Below are 21,324 nucleotides of genomic sequence, written 5' to 3' on the forward strand. Positions count from 1 at the left end.
AATGTGTGTGTGGGGGGAGGTTCTGCACAGCAGGGGGTGTGGGAAGCCAATAAGAGAATAGATAAAAATCTGAGACCCCTCTTTTGACACCTCTTATGATCCATACATTTTCTTATTGGAAAAACATTGTAGACTTATTGGAAAGCTTTGAGTCCATAACCAGACCAGAAGCTACTGAGTTAACAATTTCTCTCCTTGACAATTTCTCTCTTTGATAATTAAGAAGCCTGAATCCTAAAAAATATATTACTTAGATAAAGACTGGAGCTAGACAATTTAGTCCAGACTATCTGACCAGGTGCAAATCTGTAAATCAAGGCAGAACCCAATTAGTAAACATCTCCATGAAATTTATTTCTGCTCCCAGAATTAACCCCTACTAATTGGTGGTTGGAATTTGGCCCTTGCCCTTGTATCCATCTCTCTACTTTTAGACTTTAATGGATTGTGTATGATTCGTAACCCCTTCACAGCTGTGACTCTTTCTTTGTGTTCTTTGTTTGAAACCAGTATAAAATAAAGTCCAAATCCCATAGTGTTAGAGCAACATGGGCTAACCACTAGTCTGGTTGTTCTCATTTTCTTTTTCCTGTCTTAACAATCCAATGCCACTAAACGCCACTCAGGACCCCAAAACCATATAGAGGCTGGCTCTCTATAAGGGGGTCTGCTAAGTAGGGGTCTGTGGCAGCCTGAACTTGAAGGTTCCCTCTCTGAAGAGATCAGCTCCACCTGCCATCTGCTACTCTCTCTAGTGGCAAACTCTCTCAAGAACAAACTTTCTTCTCTCCAAGCTTTTAATTTTCCAAATTTAGTTTCCAGACTTTTCCCAGAGGGATCACAGGGAAAATCTCACTCCTCCTCTCTGAACATCCACCTACCAGAGAGAAGTGACAGAGAGACCAAGAACAACCAGTAAATTCAAGCAGCCCTTTCCTTAGAGGTTCTCTGGGAATTTCATCCCTCTGACCTCCTAAGAATTTTTCATTCCTATACCACTCAATGTTGAAATCTTACTTTTTTGAATAACAATCTATTTGTAATTAACCAGATTACTTAATTAGCTTTTAATTAACTATTACACTATGGGCAAGTCACTTAGCCCTGTTTGCCTCTGTTTTCTCATCTGTAAAATAAACTGGAGAGGAAATGGCAAAATACTCCAATATCTTTGCCAAGAAAACCCCAAAAGAAGTCACCAAGAGTCATATATGACTGAAACTAAAATTTTCCCCCTTCCTTTGCTTATAATACCCATCAAATTCTCCCTTTCCAATTGTGGGAGAGATTTCAATGGACAGAAATGAGAAGGAGGCAGTTTGTCATGTTAATGCACAAATAGCAGGTCCATTTCCTTCATTTTTGTGTGCCAAACTATACCTTCCTCCATTAGATTATATTCTCTTGTTACGGAATGATTGTTGTTTTTAAAAAACCTTATATCTCTAGTCCCAGGGCATTATTGTAGATCTCTTTGGCAGTCTGGTAAAGCTTATACATTCCTCTTAAGAATATTCCAAATGGATAAGACAAAATAAATAGAATTTAAAAGAAAATCAATTATATTGGCATGTAGTTGTTTTTTTTGTATTTTTTTTTTGTATTTTTTTTTTATTTTAAACCCTTAACTTCTGTGTATTGACTTTATAGGTGGAAGATTGGTAAGGGTAGGCAATGGGGGTCAAGTGACTTGCCCAGGGTCACACAGCTGGGAAGTGGCTGAGGCCGGATTTGAACCTAGGACCTCCCGTCTCTAGGCCTGGCTCTCAATCCACTGAGCTACCCAGCTGCCCCCATGTAGTTGTTTTTTTTTTTTTTTAAAGTTCATGATTTAAGAACCTCTTTTCCAGAAGAAATAACAATCATAACTGATGAACTCATTTTGATGGTTTGAATTCCATAAGCTTTCTTTTTTGTTGGTCATTTATCCACAACTGGCTAAAAACCTAGACTGACTTCCAATCCTATACAATTACTCTCATAATGTGAGGAACTTGAAGATTGGGTGGGATTTCCTGGAATCCAGTCTCAGTGGCAGTGACAAAATATAAATTCAGGATGTGCAGGGGTAAAAGGCTCCTGGAATCAATATTTGATGGTAGTCTCTAAAGATTATAGACAGAGAGTCATAAACATTCTGCAGAATATTTCAGTGTTGCCTAAACTATAAATCATACAATGGCAATGAAGCTACTGCCTGCCTTAGAAGAAAAACATGAATGCTACAATAGGATAATGACAATGGAAAGGGAAAGGATGAATCCCAGAGACACTAATAAAGAAGAATGAACATAATTTAGACACTGATTCAATCTGAGAAATGAAGAAGACAGGAGAGGAAACTGGAGAAAAGGAAAGTAAAAGTCTAGTGATGTTAAAAAAAAAGTAAAGGAGAGAAAAAGCTTTGAGAGTGGGGAAAAGGAAGAGAAAATAAAAGCTGAAAAAAAACACAGTAAGAATGAAGAAATAGAGCTGGTAAGGAAATTTCCAATCATCACCTAACCATGCCTAGGGTTTTTGAATCTTAATGTACATCCCCTTTAAGATATAAGTATAGGCCTAGGGAGCAGATATTCCATTTCTCTGTTGAAAAATGGCTGTGGGAAATTGCTCCTTGCACCAGCCAACCTGTCTACATTGTGACTGGTGATAGTTGGCATATTTCTGGCTACTTATCACTTTTTGATTTCTGGTGTTTCTATTCTGATTCTGCCATTTACTATCCCTTTGAAATTTGGCTAATTCTTTCATCTCATAATGCTTGAACCAATCCAGTTTGCCTGTTGACAATCTTACCTTCTCCCTACCCTCTCAGTATATCTCCCTTTGCTGACCTAGTACATACTAGCCTCTCAAAGGAACTTCTGATCTTCCTGGACTCAGCTAATGCCATTAGCTATTAGTACTTACCTTCCTTGACAGAGCACTAGAGTTTTGGCACCTGGAGCCATCTTACTTCTAAACTGGGGAAAAGATGACACTTTCCAGTCTCTGATCTGGTCTGTTGGTGGAGTTTACTTGCTGCTTAATTAAAACAGAAGATCTTACCTACACAGAGGGTCAGGGCAAAGAAATATTTGATGATTCCAAAAGTAGCCCTTGGGAAGTCAGGAGTTTACAAAATTTCATCAAAATTTCATCCTATAGATATTTCTGGTAGATTTTGTTCTGTTAGACTAAGAGGAGCCAACTAAATTATATAAGACAACCCTAGTTTAAAAGGCAGACAATATACTCTCTCAAAGAATAAAGATATACATTGACAACTTTTGAATGTTAGCAGAGTCTATTAAGGAGGGCTTGCAACTTGAAGATAACTAAGTCCTAATAGGAACTTCTAAAAGCCCAGAATGCAGGTTCACATACATAGTGTAAAACCTTCAGGAATTCTACAGGAAACCAAACCTTTATTTAAGAAATAAACTTTGAAGTTGTTTGAAGATAAAAGAGGAGTTTTCTAAGAGCCCATGCCCACACAGTGCAAAAAGGATTACAGGTATTTTAAAATAAATGTTGGAGAGCTCATCAGAATTTGAAAGGAGCCTGATAAGAGATCCTGAGCAGCTTATAAAAGTACTCAACTAACATAAACCCACATCAAAGACTTTTTTGAAAACATTTTTTCAGTCCCTTCACTAGTGGAGACCCTGGGCTACCCCAAAATCTGGCCAAGTAGAAAAAATGAGCCAGAGCAATGAAGAGAGGGGCAAAATACTATACTCCGTTTGCTTCCTAAAGTCAGAACTGTCATTATGATTGTTTTTGTTGTTCATTTATGTCCTACTCTTCATGACTCTGTTGGACACTATCATAGGAGCACTGTCCCTGCAGTTTTCTTGGCAAAGACACTGGTACAGCTTGCCATTTCCTTCTCCAGTGGATTAAGGCAAACAAAGATTAAGTGACTTCTATGGTCACACAGCTAGTAAATGTCTGAGGCTGGATTTGAAATCAGATCTTGCTGACTTGGGATCCAAGGCTCTAACTACTGAGCCCCCTAACTACCTATGACCATGGTAGGTAATACATACTTATAAATGAATTAATGAAGATCTCTGCCCTGTAGTCTTGCCATGATATGGGGGTATGGGCTTCCTCTAGACATCCCCAAGCCCCAAAAGTGTCCCAAGTCAGAGAGTACATAAAAGATTCATTTTCATGTGCATTCCTGTAATGCAGAGGGAAGGTGACTTAGAGCAACAGAAGCCAAATGATAAGAAGTCTCAGAGAGAAACACTCCCTTGATCTCTCCCCTCTTCTGATAAGCATCTGTTTTATATCCCAGATATCTGATTATTCCCTAAACTGGACAGTTCACCTCCTCTTGACTTTAAGGCATAGGACATAACCACATGATCTATCTCAGGTCCCAGAGTCCCAAAGGATATGTCACCCCATCATCATCCCACCTCTGGCCCTGTTGTCAGAAGAGTATAAGTATCCCAAACATCATCTTCTCTGGGAGGCAGCATTCCTCCTACTTTTGTCTCTCTCAGCCATTTAACTTGCATTCAATTTAATAAATTTCCCTTTTTCTTTTTAAACTAACTTTTGGAGTTGGTCATTCCTGACCAGGTTACCTGCCCAGATCCAGGGTTTTACTTCAAAGCTTGACATCAATCTCTTCCTTCTCAATTTTTTTGTAGCTGTCTATCTAATAGCAAAATTTTTACTTTGCCACATTTTGGTTTCAATTATTCATATAATACATGCTTTATTTGTATTTAGATGATAAACTCTTAGAAACAGCTCTTTATTCCTTAAGAATTTCCTGCCTTTTCTCTCTTTCAGATGTTCATTCATGGCAATCCCTTTGCCTAAAATATCATCCCTTCCCTTCTTTCCATATCAATTTTTTTTCAACCTTTCCAGCCAAATCCAAAGACAATCTCCTCCACAAAGCTTTCCTTAATTCATCACCAAAAACCATTTCTCCCTTTAGTTCTCACACAGGTTCATTTCCTTTATCTCCCAAATGCACTTATCCAGAAATATTTATAATAAATGTATCTATGTTTATTTCCTTTATAAACTATAAGTGCCTTTATGACAAGAGCCACATTTTAACTAAATGTCACACCTCCCTCACAAAGTGCCCAGCAAATGTTTCACAAAGTAAGCACTTAAACACTTATTAAAGGAAAGATATATTTTTCTCAAATTCAGATTCTGTCCCAACTCTGCATTAGCACACTGACCAGGGAAGATAAAATCCTTGGCTTCCCACTTTAGCTCGGGATAATAAAATTGGAACAAAACAAACTTTCATTTGCCCTTGATAGCTTGGGATTGTTACCTAACACACCATCAGGGTACAAATGGAGAGACATGTTAGGTTAATCAATATCTACAGAGGACTCAGCAAATACAATTAGTTCTCAATTATTTGCACTAATGAAAGGGAGTAGAATACATTCTCCTAAAAGACACAAACAAAATTTTCTAGTTCTCTTTTACTTTGAGGTTCATTTGTTGTTTTAATTTACATTTGGATATGAAGGAGTCTGATGTTCTGGGACTTCCTTCAAAACAAATTATGAAATTATATTTTCAGGATTTGACCCAAGAGTTGCTTGGAGCTGTCTGGTTTCTCTCATCCTTCTCTCCTTGCACTTCTAACAATCTTCACTCTCCAGTTTAGGAGACTTATAGTATATTAGACTAAGAAGGAATCTGAGAAGTCATACAATCCAATTCTTCATTTTCTATGTGAGAAAACTGAGGCCTCCAAAAATTAAATGGCCTGCCCAAATTATAGCATCAAGTGATATGTAATAGAGTCAAAAACTAAACCTAGCAAATACTGAAACTCAAAAAACGGAACTAAGATCATAAAGATCCAGGATTAAAATCATAAAAAAAAAACCCTCAAACTTAGATGGTTAGTTAACTGATTAGTAAAAAACCTTTTGTTTTTATTATATACACATTTCTGTTCTGCTGAAGGACAATGGGATCTATATCTTTAAGAAATGTTTCCGGTTGTAACTGATTTAGCTTAGAAGCCAGTTGCTAAGGGTGCCAAATTAGTTGAGAGTTATGCTTATTAGCCAGTAAGTATTGTATGTCAATTCAGCCTCCAAAGCACTGCTATATACATGTATGTTCCTGCTAGTACCAAAGTCCTGGCTTTTATTCATTTATAAATTTAAAATATATCCTACTATACCCCGCCCTTGTCTCCTTCTATCCCCTCAGGTTATTGATTACTTACTCTCTTACAATATTTAAATCTGATTTTGTTAGGTATTATTTACCATTCTTGCAAAACTCCTCACTGCTTACTGAAAAAAAAAAGTCAGACTCTTTGGTCTCACAATCTATGCCCCCTAAAACATGGCCCCAAACTATCTTTACTTGTATGCCCTTTCATGCAGCCTTTGTCCAAACATGACTTGTATTTTTCTATTTCTTTCCTTTTATTCACACCATTCTCTGTGCCTAGAATGATCCTTATTTTTCCACTTCTTCTCTCACTCCCAGACACTGTCTCTGGAATCCTATCCCTCTATTAATAACTGCCTCAAATTAAAAAAAAAAAAGAAAGACAGACAGAAGGAAGGAAGGAAAGAAGGAAGAAAAGAAACAAAAAACTAGCCCTGTTTATTGGATTGTAAACTCACTGAATCAAAAGCAAAATAATAATTTATTGCACTATAAACTCACTGAATCAAAAGCAAAATTTAGTCAAAGAGGATAATAAGATCTTAGGTAATATTTATTATACCTCTTTTACCTTGAGTCCTTATTGTCCAGCTAACTCTGGCACTGGATAAGGTCCCAAGTGTTCCGTTTTAGAAAAAAAAAATAGTATTAGTGACTCCATTTTTACTTTATCCACCATTTTGTGAAGCTAAATTTCAGCTGCTTGTAAACTACATTTTGTAAACTGATTTTGGAGAAGTTACAAGACTACTCTCCCTTCCAAAGGTCACCTGACTTAAAAAAAAATTATAAGGGGGCAGCTAGGTGGCTCAGAGGATTGAGAGCCAGGTCTGGAAATGGGAGGTTTGGGGTTCAAATTTGACCTCAGGCTCTTCTAGCTGTGTGACTCTGGACAAGTCACTTAACCTCCATTGCCTAGCCCTTAAGGCTCTTTTATCTTGGAACCAATACACTGTAATGATTATAAGACAGATGATAAGGATTTTTTTTTTAAATGTAGCTACATGTAATTGGAGAAAAATGAATAAAAAGCTGGAAACAATCAAAACAATAAAGTGAAGAACTGGATCCCCTGAGAAGAAAGCAACCTGTGCTCTGAGGAATAATGTTAATGTCCCTGCTGGAGAAAATTCCTTGCTCAGAAATGTACCAAACTGGTTTTAAAAAAAAAAATCATAAAATAAAGGTCACCTGACCTAAAATTACCCCTGTCCCTCTCACCTTAGGGTCTCTTTATTCCCACCAATCAGAAACCAGATGTCTCCATCTTGATAATTCCATTTTTCCTGTTTTTTCATTCCTTCTAAACTATATATTAACTGTATAGATTTTGAGGTTCTGGGTCTTTGGTTACTAAGAGCCCTGGTCTTTATTTGCTTTTTCAATCACATGCATTGCTAAATAAATCATTGTTTGGAGTTAAGACTTGGTCTCTTTATTATATTTGTAACACAATAAGGAAGCTTGCTTTCAGTTCAACATTCTGAGGGTAATCCAAAGGGCAGCTTCCCTCCTAAACACTATTTAATGAATCCCCAGTATTTTACAGACATTTCTTCCACATCATAGATGTTAGGAGTATTTTCCTTATCTGGAAAATCCGCATAAAAATGTTTGGCTTTTCTGTTCTATTTTAAAACTTCAACTTTTTAGTTTTATTAACTTTAAAATAGAAATTGGATATATAAATGGTTATTAAGAGATAAAATATATTTATATCATATAATACATATTTTTTAGGCATCTCTGAGTTTCTAAACTTTTTATGTATCATTTCTGGTCTTTACATGTCATCTGTGACTTCTTCAAAAATCCCCCAAAATTCTCATTTAATTTCTTATGTCAACCCATGATACATTGAAATCTCAATAAGTAAGGCTGAGATATAGAAAGGATACCTACACTTCCTTTTAACAATTAGTTTACTCAGTTCTTTTTATATTCTTTTTATTTAATTTAATTTAAAATTTTAAACCCTTACCTTCTGCCTTAGAATTATATTTGTTTACTTAGTTCTTTTTCTTTTTTATTTAATTAATTTATTTTTTTAAGACCCTTACTTTCTGCTTATACTTGTATCAGTTCCAAGGCAGAAGATCAAAAAGGACTCAGCAATTGGGGTTAAGTGACTTACCTAGGGTCATACAACTAGGAAATAGCTGAGATCACATTTGAACCCAGGACCTTCTGTCTCCAGGTCTGATTTTCTATCCACTGAGCCTCTTAGCTGCCTGGGTTTCCTCAGTTCTTTAGCAAAAGTATTTATTTAGATGAAAGCAAGAACTCTAATTACAAAGTATCTCTCCCACCAAGAACATACCTAGGGTCTATGAGTCAGAAGAATATGAATGAATTTAAAAGTCCAGTGGCAATGAGGCAAGGAATGGCCAAGTAAACTCACAGCTCTAACTATGGATCTTTAGTCATTATTCAGTCATATCTGACTTTGTGACTCCATTTGGGGGTCTTCTCGGCAAAGATACTAGAATGGTTGGCCATTTCCTTCTCTGGATCATTTTACAGAAGAGAAGAAACTGAGGCAAATAGGATTTAGTGATTTGCCCAGGGGTCATACAGCTAGTAAGTGTCTGAAGATTTTCTGATTCCAAGCCCTGCATTTTATCCAACTCACAACTCTAACTACAGGGATCCTAAGTCCTTTCTCTATTTGGAGGATCCTCATGATGGTACTTAACCAGTGTTGCTTTGGGATTGGTGGCTGAGCTAGTCTTGCTCCTCTAGAATTCAGGATTTCCCCTGGACCCACCAGGGGTTGGGGATCAAACAAGTCACTCAGTGGATTCAGCTCCTCACCTAGCTCACCTGCTGACAGATTTGCCCAGGTAGACTCTGCTCCTGCTGGACACTGACTGATTGCCAGATAGGACTGAGAAAGCTGCTCTGCCACTGGGATCTTCTCAGGGTGCAGTCTGGAGCTCTTTGAGAGAAGGTTCTCTTTTCCCCTTTTCTTTGTATCTCTAACACTTAGCACAATGGCTGGCACATAGTTGGTGCTTAATAAATTCTGGTAGCATAACTGGCAGCCTCCTGGGTTTGCTCATCAACGGGCAGGTAAAATTGTTTTCAGATTCATCCTTTAGCTGATGGTACTTTGCTTCCTTCAGCTCAAATATTACCCTGGACTTTTTAACTGAAATGCTACAGGGCTCTTTTAGCTTTAGCCAGCCTCTCCTATTACACAGTCTCCTTAGGTCAAAAGCCCCTTCTCCTTTGGGAATCTTATGTAAATAAGTGCCCAGGGGCACAGGTATGAATTCACTCTCTGCCCTGGAGGCAAGTTCATCTCTCACTGGCCTTTTCATAAGCAACTGAGCAATTCAAACTTCCTACCCTCTCTTAGGTAGAGAAAAATCTAATTTTCATCTGAAGGCTTGTCACTTTATAGTTTAATGTTTCCATCTTGTAGACTCAGAAGACCTTCATTTCAAGAGCACTCCCTCTTACACTGGAAAAGAGGATTAGTATCCCAAACAAGGCATAGTGACTGGACCTCTGATTTTATTGGTATAAGGTACCCTCTGAAGTGGAAACTCCCTCTGTCGATATAGGTCAGCACCTTTTCAGCAGCTTATAGTTAGAAAGAACAACCAGAGTGCTAAGTATAGTGTACAGGATCCCCAAAGCCGTACATGTCAGAGGCTGGACTCCATCCCAGCTTGCTTCCTTGTGAGCTCTCCATCTACTTACTACCTTACACTAATTTACTGTCCTAAATAACGAAGAGAATCTCATTGATTCAATCTTTGCCAGATTCCATCTGATGTACAGTGTTGAGATATAAGCATCACATTTTAGAAAAGACAGCAATAAATTGAAGACCATTCAAAATAGGGTGGTCAGTATAGCAAACGGCCTTCAGATAGCACCATTTTTGGTATCATATGGCAAAAATCTGCCTGGAAAAAAGAAAATTTGGTGGAAGCAAAACTGCTGTCTTCAACTATTTCAAGGGCTGACAAGTGGAGGAGTAAGATTTATTCAGTTTGGCCCCAGAGACAGAACTAAGAATAATAATTTATCATTGCAAAGAAGCAGATTTGAGGTTGATATAAGGAAAAACACACTAACAATTAGTGTTATTCCAAAGTGGAATGGACAGTTTGAGGAAGTAGGAGACTGCTTCTCATTTGAGATTTTTAAGGACAGGTGAAAAAGAAAGAAGTATGTTAACAGAACACAAAGAAACTTGTTTTGTTTAAGCCTCCTTTTTGTGACTAAATAATTATATAAGGGTTATTTTTCTGTGATAAGATAAGCACTTGTGTATAGTTTGGTAAAGATCTGTGTGTCACCCAGTGCTTCTAAACAACTGATATGTACTCCCCAAATCTGGTAAATAACAGAGTTTTTAAAATCTGCAAATTATATTGGTAAACTAAGACTTTGATCGACTATTTCCTTTAATCATAAACTTAAGTATTTAACCACCAATCAGAACTAAGATATAAGTTGTAAACACCAATGGTCAGAATTATAAAAATTCACTTAACACTCTGGCCAACACTCTGCCTCTGAGTAGTCATCAGATCTACCTTCTAAATGAGGATAATAAAACATCTTGCATCCCATCAAGAGCAGCACTGACTGATAGAGAACTGCCAGAATGCCATCTCAGAACCTCCAACTGGACAGAGAAGAAACCTTGTCATAAGAATCAGTAGAAGGCATGCTTCCTTGGACCTGTAGGAGTCAGGATCAGGGTTTGTTCCTAGAGAAGATGATATTTGGATTGTTGACTAGATAATCACGCACTTCTGATTAACAAAGAATGATTGCATACATGGATGAGTATAAATCAAAGTAGTGTTTCAGCTATACTAGTCAGAATATGAAAAGGTAAAGCAGATTGGTGCATACGTGATGTGTCATAATCTAGATGCCCTGTTATCAGAGATGTCTTAGAAGAGAGATTCTGGATCTGATACAGATTGGACTAACTGATCTTTTCCAACACTTAAGTACCTATAATTTGAGAATCTGAGACCCAGAGAAATAGTTTTGAAATTTTAAAAAGTTGTAGTTTTTAATGAAAGAGGAAATAGATTCACATACTGGGCAAGCAATTATATAAGATGATTTAGTAGGATTTTTTCAATACTATAATTCTACGATAATCTATGTGAATAAAGTAGTTTAGGAAAGTAGAGACTGGTATTTCCATAAGAATCTAGGCTTCCCAGTTGGTAAGAGTCTTCCTCCTCATGTCTCATATAGCATACTTCCATTGTAAGTTCTCTGAAAGCAAGAATCATACCTAACGTCATGCTACACCGAAAGAAGGCAAGAAATAAATGTTTATTGGCATGCTGGTTGGCAAGGGAAAGGAAAACAAAAAGAAATAAGCGTTTACAATATGCCAGGCATGGTGCTAAGTGCTTCACAAATTGTATCTCATTTGATCCTCACGATATCCTTGGGAAGTATGTCCTATTATATGAGAGATATTATGTGGAGGATAACACCTGTTTATGACTGAGGATATGGAGGCAGAAAGAGGTTAAAGAACTTTCCAAGAATCTCGCAGCTAGTAAGTGTCTAAGGTATGATTTGTAAATCACTTGGCACAGTGACTGGCACATAGTAGATACTCTAAAAATGCTAGCTATAATGATAATTGATGATGATGATGATGATAATAATGATTCCATGCCCACTGCTCTATCCACTAATGAAAAGTGTTACCTTAATAACCACAGCAAAAATAGAATAACAACCCAAAGCATAACCCAGAGTAATTTTTTTAAGACATCAAAGAGATGTGCATGTAGGATGCTAGCTCCTAGAGGGCAAGTACTGTACTATTTTTGCCAATATATCCCAACTATCTAGCACAGTACTCTACATTTTGTAAGTACTTTAATACTTTTTGCTAAATAGAATAGAACAGAACAAATGTATCTCTTTCCTCGTGTTATTATTATAATAAACTTTCATTTCTTAAATGTAATATGAATCTGGACCATTCCCCTCCTTCCTCATTGTGGAACAGTGCAAAGAGGGCTGAATATGTACTTACATAACCTGGGTTGAATCCTGGTTCTATCATTTCTTACTTATTCAGCCTTGGGCAATTCATTTGACATTGCTGGGTCTTTTTTTTTTTTTTTTAAATAACATGCAAGATTAGACTAGATAGCCTCTAAGGTTACTTCCCCTTCTAAATCTATGATCCTGTTGTGGGAAGGGAATTTCCCTCCCCATTATGTCACTTTGTTTGATATCATCAATCAGTGACCTGGAGGTCTTTTGTCATTGAGATGTGTGGGGTTAAACAGTCTCTCAGAGAAAGGAAGTTGAAACTAATGAGATGAGAAACTGATCCCACAGGCACAGTCCCCCTGGGTGGTGCCAGGCAAATTGAGGAACTATGATTGGTTCCTGAGATGTGACATGGAAGGACTAGTGAGTGGAAAAAACTGCTTATAAAGGAAGACCAAGGCACTGCTCACTCTCTCTCCTGCTCTTCTGGCTGGAGTTTGGAACCTAAAAGAACTCCTGTCACTAGTAAGCGTCAATCCATCAAATGGCATATAGGGTAGTAAGCTAATCAACTGTTTACCTCTTTCCTACATTTCTCTCTCTTTACTATCACTACTATGATGTAATAAAGCTACTACAGCTACTAGCAGCCTCATGATTTAATTTTAAATATTACACTGCCAACAATCCCTATCTTCTTTGTTTTAATTTAGCTTTGTTTTAATCTCCCCAAGCACCTAGCAGAGTATCCATGCACAGCTGGTGACTAAAAAATGTTTATACTATTTGAACAATTTGAAACTCTATTTGGAGACATCTCCCATGTTTCAGCACTTAGAATGAGGATCTAAAATATTTTTTCCAGGGTAAACATGGATATGCTTGGTATTTCTTTTGATGAAGAGCCTAATGTTTTCTCTCTAGTTTTCTCCAAATCCCATCAAGAAATACTCCTTAGTAAACAAATCTCATAAAATACTCTTTCCCTAGCAACTTGAAACATTTTGTCAACATCAAGCTTCAAAAATCATAGGATTTTGGAAGTAAACTCTGACATTATTTATCCCAACCCTTTAGTTATACAGAGGAGGTGACAGAGACCTGAAGAGGTAAAGTGATTAATTCAAATTCAGGTTTGAATTATCCCAAAATTAAAGGTCTTTTGACTCAAAATTCATTTAATTACCCACTATACTAGGATGATTCAAAAGAATGAAGACTTCTAAAAAAATGAGATTTTACTGCTACCTTTTAGTTTTATATCTCTTAATTCCCCCTCCCTTATCTCTCCCCTATTCATTCTCAGACAGCTACCTCTTATACCTAAGATTTGTTTGAAAAGAACCAATCATTTTAAAAAATATTTATTTCTTTATGCTCTAAATGACAAGAGAGTCAGCAGAGGCTGCCATCAACAAACACCATGTGTATCTGTCACTTTCAGATATTCCTTATGAGATAAATCATTAAATAGGACACATAGAGAAGAACATCTCCTTGATAACAGAGCTTTCTAAGATTCTCCTGTGCTTGAACAGAAATCTAGATGGTGGCACATGAGAAAGCTCAAAAACAGAATGGGGAGAATAAAGGGTATTAGTTTTGAGAAATGACTTAAGATTAAACTTGACCTTTAATGCTCACTCTATGTATGACTCTGAAGGAGTCATTTAACTCTTCTGATCCTTAGATATCTCCAGTGAAAAATGGGAATAATGATACGTGGAAGACAACAACAAGGTTGCCAAATAGTTCTAAATCTTCCTCCCTTACCCCTACTACCATCTACCTCCCTAATGGTATTCCCTCACCTGAATTTTTCTTTCTTCCTTCAAAAAGAAATCAGGGGAAATAAATCTTTTATTTGTCCTTATCAGCTTTTAGTAAATATAGCAACTAGACATATTTCATTTGTTTTCCTTTTCTAAGACTGGAGTCTCATTTTGCTTCAATCAATTTTTATAATATTTTAGCATAATTTAATATAACTCCTTTTCAGATCAAACAATGAGAGATAGAAAGGAAAAGACCTAGAGCCAAGAGGCAAGATTCAGGGAGAAATGACTAAAAATGAAAGGGACAAAATGCAAGAGGAAAGAAGGAAGGGAAAAAGAGAGAAGTAGAGGAGAAGTCTTCAGGTAGTTCAGTGGACCTAGAGTCAGGAAGACCAGAGTAAAATTCAGGCTGACACTTATTAGTTGTATGTCTGTGGGCAAATCATTTAAACTCTGTCTCAAATTCTTCATCTCTAAAATGGGGATAAAAATAGCACCTACCTCACAGGGTTTCTGTGAAGATAAAATGATTTATGTATAAATACCTTAAAGCACTATATAATGCTAATATTCTTGTTATTAAATAATGGAGGGCATGGCAGACCTAAATTTGAGTCACAACTGACACTTAAAAGATGAGCAATTACTTCATCTTTCAGTGCCTCATTTTCCTAATATGTAAAAATTAAGAGGTTTAACTAGATGGTATCTAAGATTATTTTTGGAAATAGTATGCTCACGCATCTGTGACAAGTACATTATTGTAATTTATAACACAGGTCTGGTACTGGCAAGTACTTCTGATTCCTCTGAGGTGGGGTACCTTGGAAGAGCCTCTTCCTGCAGAAGTAGTCAGTTCAATAAAATTTTAAGGGCATTCTCACAAGGCAATCCACTGGGTAACGAAATATACGGAGTTAAGAAATCATACCTCTCTGCTGACATCCTACCTCTAACTCCCAAAACCTTTTTATCATTATTATGAAATGAAGGAAGAAATGCTGTATTATTTATTAAACTAATATTATGTATCCTTCAAAGAAAAATGCTAGCATAGTATCACAAAGTTTAATTCTGGGATCTCAAGTAAAAATGCCATTGCTTACTTTTTAAAAATTTTATGAAATAAGCATATCTATTACCTCACGCAACCACTACAACTCTCCCTTCCATCTTTTAAATGCAGTGGTTTCATGGGTAGGATTTAATATGGAATAAATTATGTGGGTGATGTAACTTTTGAAATCTCTGATAATATTCTCTCAAGCTAATGTGCTTAATTGGGGAATAGACTTAATAGAATTAGTAATAACCTAATACGCTTTTCTTCTTGTATGAATCCTTAAAAGAAAAAAAAAGCAAAGAAAAACTAGTAGAGAATCACAGAGTGAGAAAAAAATGTCCCCAAAGCACTTTGGCCATGAATTTTTCATGCTTCACAAGCACCTCTGGCTGCTGGATCTTTGGACCTAATATTCACTCCTACAGAAAAGCAAAGAAAATAAACTCTTCAAATATAAGCAAACTAACAGAAGGATGCTCTATTGTTTTCTCAGTGCAGTAATCCAGTCTAAAAACAAACTGACAAACAAATAACATCCTGGAGACACACAGTGAGATGACTTCAAATGTCCTTTTGCTAATTACTTCAGCTGAGTCTAGAAATAGGGAGTAAAGGAGTACAAGCCACCATAACTGCAGAGATTTCATTTCCCAACCTTGCCAATGGCATGAAGAATTAACCCTAAAATTTTTTTCTAGATGACAAAAACAGATAAATATCAGCAGTTTGGTATGTAAGGAGCTAAATATCTAAAATATACCCCAAAATAAACAACAAAATATACCCCATATAATAACTGAAAAATACAGCAAGAGTCTCAAAGCATCTTCTTTCTAGCCTCCCAATAAAATGGGAAGAAGATGATATTTTTCCCTGACTTTGGAGAAGAGATGGCCTCCTACAGGATACAGATCAACCATGGGAAGGAAACTAGAGATGCAAACACCCAAAACAAGGGGGAGAAACCTCATACAGTTTTGCTGTATGAATTTAGGATGATATCCAGGATATACAATGTTATGGTAATGTTTGGGGCCAGGTAATGATTTTGATGACTCCATTTTGTGATATTTGGTCACACACATATTTATGTTTATTTCATTGTGTTTTCAAATCTGAGTTTTTAAAGAATGAATATTACTTCAAGTAAACAATGTGTCACTGACTCTTTTTGGTTGGTTTTGATGGGGGTAGAGATGTTTTGTACTAATGGACCATACTGTTAGAACTTTTTAAAGTACAACTTTCTAAAAGCTAATGAATAATTAATTAATAATCAACCTACAATCATAATAGAAAGCATGCTGGTGGGGACTCAAAAACTAAATAGCACTCCACAAGCCACCTTAACCTCTCAGGGCTATCCTTAAAAGCTTGAGAAGGTAGAATAGCCATGTTCAAGGAATCTAATTCATCCTATGAGAGGGAGATGGAATAGCCACCTCAAAGTATGTGCTACAAAAATTAAATAATATTTGTCAAATCTTAGAAACTTAGTGATAAATTATAATGTAGAAAAGGACATATTGCATAAGAAAGGTTTTGTCTTAAGATACAAAAGGATATACCATTTATTACGAATCAATGTATTAAATTATTTATTTTGTCCCAATTGACTTATATACCAGTATAAATATTTATCTTAATATAAACAGGACCAATTGTTTAGTAAGACTAGCAAGCGGAGGATATAAAAGACCAAAAAACAAGTAGAAGAAATGCAAAGGAAGGGAGACATTCTGAAGTGGAGGCATAACTAAGGTAGGGCAAATAGAACTTTGTAGAAAGACACTAAAATTTAGAAAGTATTCACAGTACTTGTATATATTCTCCAACTTAACAAATGAACTTAGCAACAAACTGGCAAGAATAATCCCTTCTTTTCCCTTGGCTATATATTAATTGAGCTCTCCCATACACAGGCCACTCAACCTTGCTCTTCTGTTCAGCACTTACTCAAAGTCCTGTCCCTCCATCCCGCTTCCAGTAACTAAATTGCTACAGGCACAAAAATAATTTTCTCAAATTATTTTCCTCCTATTCAGCTTCAGTAAATTAAAAATGAATACATGAACTATCTTTTGAGAGCTCAAAAAGTGATGGTTTGTCATTTTCCCAGAAAATACCTGTGATATGGAATTAACAACTTGACTCTGTCAGATATCCTGAGCTTCAGCACTAGCATGCCTTATATAGAGCCAAGATGATAAATGGGAAGAAATACCAAAAAAGAGAGAGGCAAAGGGTGACGGTGAAAGAAAATGAAAGGGCAACAGAAATGTGAGAAGGGAAAGAAGAGAGGGAAGAAACAAGCAATCTACTAATATTCTGTACAACCCTAAATTTTTGGAATGGTCAAACATCATAAAAGCAATAAACACAGTATACTTTTTTTTTATCCTGGAATTTTTCTCACATTAAATGCAACCCCAAAATACAGAATAGATTTATAATATTTTACATTCCATTTTCCTCCCAACCTAACAAAACACACATCACTGTTAAAACCTGGGGGAGATTAATGAGATGAAAACAATGAAATATAAATAATTACTGAATGAGAATTTGGGTCAAGACTTTTAATTTATTATTTAGACATGCACTACTAAAATCAAAGCTTTAAAATATGCATCATTTATACTTTCACATGTGAGAAGTCTTTATGGCTTTTTTTAACAGTTAAACAGATTCAATCATCATAAAGAGAAACTGTACATTATTTAGAAATAGATTTTGCCTATTCTATTTCCAGGAAAATAAGCATTAATCCCCTTTTTTAAGCTGGCTAGGAAGCTTTCCTCCAAACTAGTCATATCTTTCTTCGAGTCAGAAATGGATAGTTGGAGTCTAGCCAAACTTTTGGAAACAATAAGCTTTATTTAGAAGCGATTCTCTTAAAAAAACACTTGCCTTTGGATTCCTGTGTATATCTCTATTGACTAAAGGAACTGCCATCCATATTAAAACTCATAATATATAAGAATGTTTGACATCTCGATTCTCCCTTTCCTTTTTTACCTAATATATGATGTAAATGAATTTGGGTGTCATAATGTCAAGAATTTTCCAAATATTACCTCGTCCCTAGACTTTTTTTTATTTAAAAGGATAACCTTAAATCCTTATAATAAAGATGGAACCATACTGCTTGTGTTGTAGGTCTTATTTGGAATTAATTTCATTCTTATAAAGTTCTCTTGTATTTTGAACTTGATATCTAATATATTTTAAGCAAAATAATAAGTTCAAATTAGTTAATATAAAGCATAATGGAAGGCTAGCCATGATGTGACATTAAAAAGATAAGAATTCAAGTCCATAATAACAAGGCAAGTCACCAAACTTTTCCATGTCCTAGAAAACTATAAGACTATAAGGCACAGAGGAGTTGGCCCATCTATATGGGTGGAGATCACTTCTATACTGGCAATTCCTACCACAATAAAGTTATATTTCTAGACCCCAATAAATGAATTAATAAATCTGAAATAAATATATACACTTTAGACATTGCATATGTTAGAAAAACAAAAAATAAATTAATTACATCATTTAATCCATTTTATTCCAGTGTAGAATATAAGTGAATCTTGACCATAAAAGCCATGAGATCAAATTATACTGAACATGTCAAAGTTAAGGACGTGTGTCCTTTTTATTTGAGTACTCAGTGCATACATGCAGTGTCACGAAGGGAAAAGAAAAAGATGAGAAACCAAGAGTGATTGGAAACTGACCTGTTTTTCATTTTCATCTTCCAGCCTCAGCCTGTCCTCTATGCAGTTCCTGGCCTGTAGGAAAGCCTTCCTCTGAGCCCTTTCTGTCAAAATCCTCACAAAGACCCCATACAAATTTACACTGACAAAAAGCAGAGCATTTGCCCCAAGCTGTAAGAGAAAAAAAAAGAAATATTTTAATGTACAGATTTTCCACAACATTCCAGTTCTTCCTCCCCCTATTTTTTGTATATGAAGAAAGAAGTCAATTTGGTCTGGGAATTCTCAGTGTCCAAAGTATTCTCTTAAAGTTCAATAGCCTTGCTTCAAGAAGAGATGGATTCTAATTGGGGCTTCTTTGTTTAGGGTTTTGTAAAGAGAGCTTCACATTTGAATAATTTCATGACTTGGCCTGCATCCCTACAGTAGAAGCAAACATATGGGGATGTAGTTTGGTGTGGGTCTGACTCACTTTAGCAGATTCCTGTGAGTGGATAAGATGTCACTGCCCAGAATGTAATTCACATTGAGCCAAAAGAAGAGGTACCCTCTCAAAGGACATTTTTTTCCTTACACACATTTAATGTTAGAAAATACAGCTGGCTGAGGAAGGTAAACATGTATTTTGTAATGAGCCTAATTAAACGTATTACAAAGTAGACTCAAAGCCTCCAATGGACAGTCACACACGGGGAGCACAATTTTCAAAGTGGAGAGAAAAAAAAGCCATTCTCATCTTTCCTGAGAGCATGGGATTATTTTGCTCTCTTCTATGGCTCCACAAATAGCCAGGCACCAGAAGTACCAGTCCTTGAGGTTAATCATTCAATCAACATACATTCATTAAATACTGTGGTAGGACCATCTTCTTTCCTTCCAAGTTAATCTAGTTGTTTTTTTTTAATTTTTAATTTTTAATTTTTTTTATTTAAACATTTATTAATAATCATTTTCAACATGGTTACATGATTCATGCTCCTACTTTCCCCTTCACCCCCCGCACTCTCCCCACCCATGGCCGATGCACATTTCCACTGGTTTTGTCATGTGTCCTTGATCAAGACCTATTTCCAAATTGTTGGTAGTTGCATTGGTGTGGTAGTTTCGAGTCCACATCCCCAATCATGTCCACCCTATTGAGATAATCATGTGATTTTTGTTTGTTAGACTGTTGATATGGTCAATTATTTGGATGGTTTTCCTAATGTTGAACCAACCTTGCATTCCTGGTATAAATCCCACCTGATCATGGTGGATGATCTTCTTAATTACTTGCTGGAGTATCTTTGCTAGTATTCTATTTAAGATTTTTGCATCTACGTTCATTAGGGAGATTAGTCTGTAGTTTTCTTTCTCTGTTTTTGATCTCCCTGGCTTTGGAATCAGTACCATATTTGTGTCATAAAAGGAATTTGGTAGGACTCCTTCTTTGCTTATCATATCAAATAATTTGTATAGTATTGGGATTAGTTGCTCTTTGAATGTCTGATAGAATTCACTTGTGAATCCATCAGATCCTGGCGATTTTTTCTTAGGGAGTTCTTTCATGGCTCGTTCAATTTCCCTTTCTGATATGGGATTATTTAGGTATTCTATTTCTTCTGCTGTTAATCTAGGCAGTTTATATTTTTGTAACTATCTCCTAAATTGTTATATTTATTGCCATATAATTGGGCAAAATAGTTTTTAATGATTGCCTTAATTTCCCCTTCATTAGAGGTGAGGTCTCCCTTTTCATCTTTGATACTGTCAATTTGGTTTTCTTCTTTCCTTTTTTTTTTATTAGATTGACTAGTACTTTGTCTATTTTATCTGTTTTTTCAAAGTACCAGCTTCTAGTCTTATTTATTAATTCAATAGTTCTTTTACTTTCAATTTTATTAATTTCTTCCTTGATTTTTAGTATTTCTAATTTAGTTTCCATCTGGGGATTTTTAATTTGCTCACTTTCTAATTTTTTGAGTTGCATGCCCAATTCATTAATCTATGCTCTCCTTAATTTGTTAATATATGCACTCAAGGATATAAATAAAACCCTGAGTACTGCCTTGGCTGCATCCCACAGAGTTTGGTAGGATGTCTCATCATTGTCATTTTCTTCAATGAAATTATTGATTGTTTCTATGATTCCTTCTTTGACAAATTGGTTTTGAAGAATCATATTATTTAATTTCCAATTAGTTTTTGATTTTCCTGTCCAGGTGCCCTTACTAATTATTATTTTTATTGCATTATGATCTGAGAAGGTTGCATTCATTATTTCTGCTCATTTGCATTTGTTTGCAGTGGTTCTATGCCCTATAACATGGTCAATCTTTGTGAATGTGCCATGTGCAGCTGAGAAGAAGGTGTATTCCTTTTTGTCCCTATTTATTTTTCTCCACATATCAATTAGATCTAATTTTTCTAGGACTTCATTCACCTCTCTTACCTCTTTCTTATTTATTTTTCGGTTTGATTTATTTAGATCTCCCACTAGTATGGTTTTACTATCTATTTCCTTCTTGAGCTCTGCCAGTTTCTCCTTTATGAATTTGGGTGCTATGCCACTTGGTGCATACATATTGAGCAGTGTTATTTCCTCATTGTTTATACTGCCTTTAAT

General features: G+C 35.9%; 1 protein-coding gene across 1 annotated transcript in view; it reads right to left on the reverse strand.

The window, feature by feature from the left end:
* The window catches only part of ADCY1 (adenylate cyclase 1), a 224,060-nt gene extending 205,114 nt beyond the window's left edge, over positions 1–18,946 (reverse strand). The window contains exon 1 of the mRNA XM_044676500.1: positions 18,741–18,946. Coding sequence (XP_044532435.1) covers positions 18,741–18,941 — 201 coding nt within the window. The 5' untranslated portion in view covers positions 18,942–18,946. The remainder of the gene's footprint in view (positions 1–18,740) is intronic.
* Between the last annotated feature and the right edge of the window lie 2,378 nt (positions 18,947–21,324).

This window comes from Gracilinanus agilis, chromosome 1 (genome assembly GCF_016433145.1).
Source record: "Gracilinanus agilis isolate LMUSP501 chromosome 1, AgileGrace, whole genome shotgun sequence".
Classification (NCBI taxonomy): Eukaryota; Metazoa; Chordata; class Mammalia; order Didelphimorphia; family Didelphidae; genus Gracilinanus; species Gracilinanus agilis.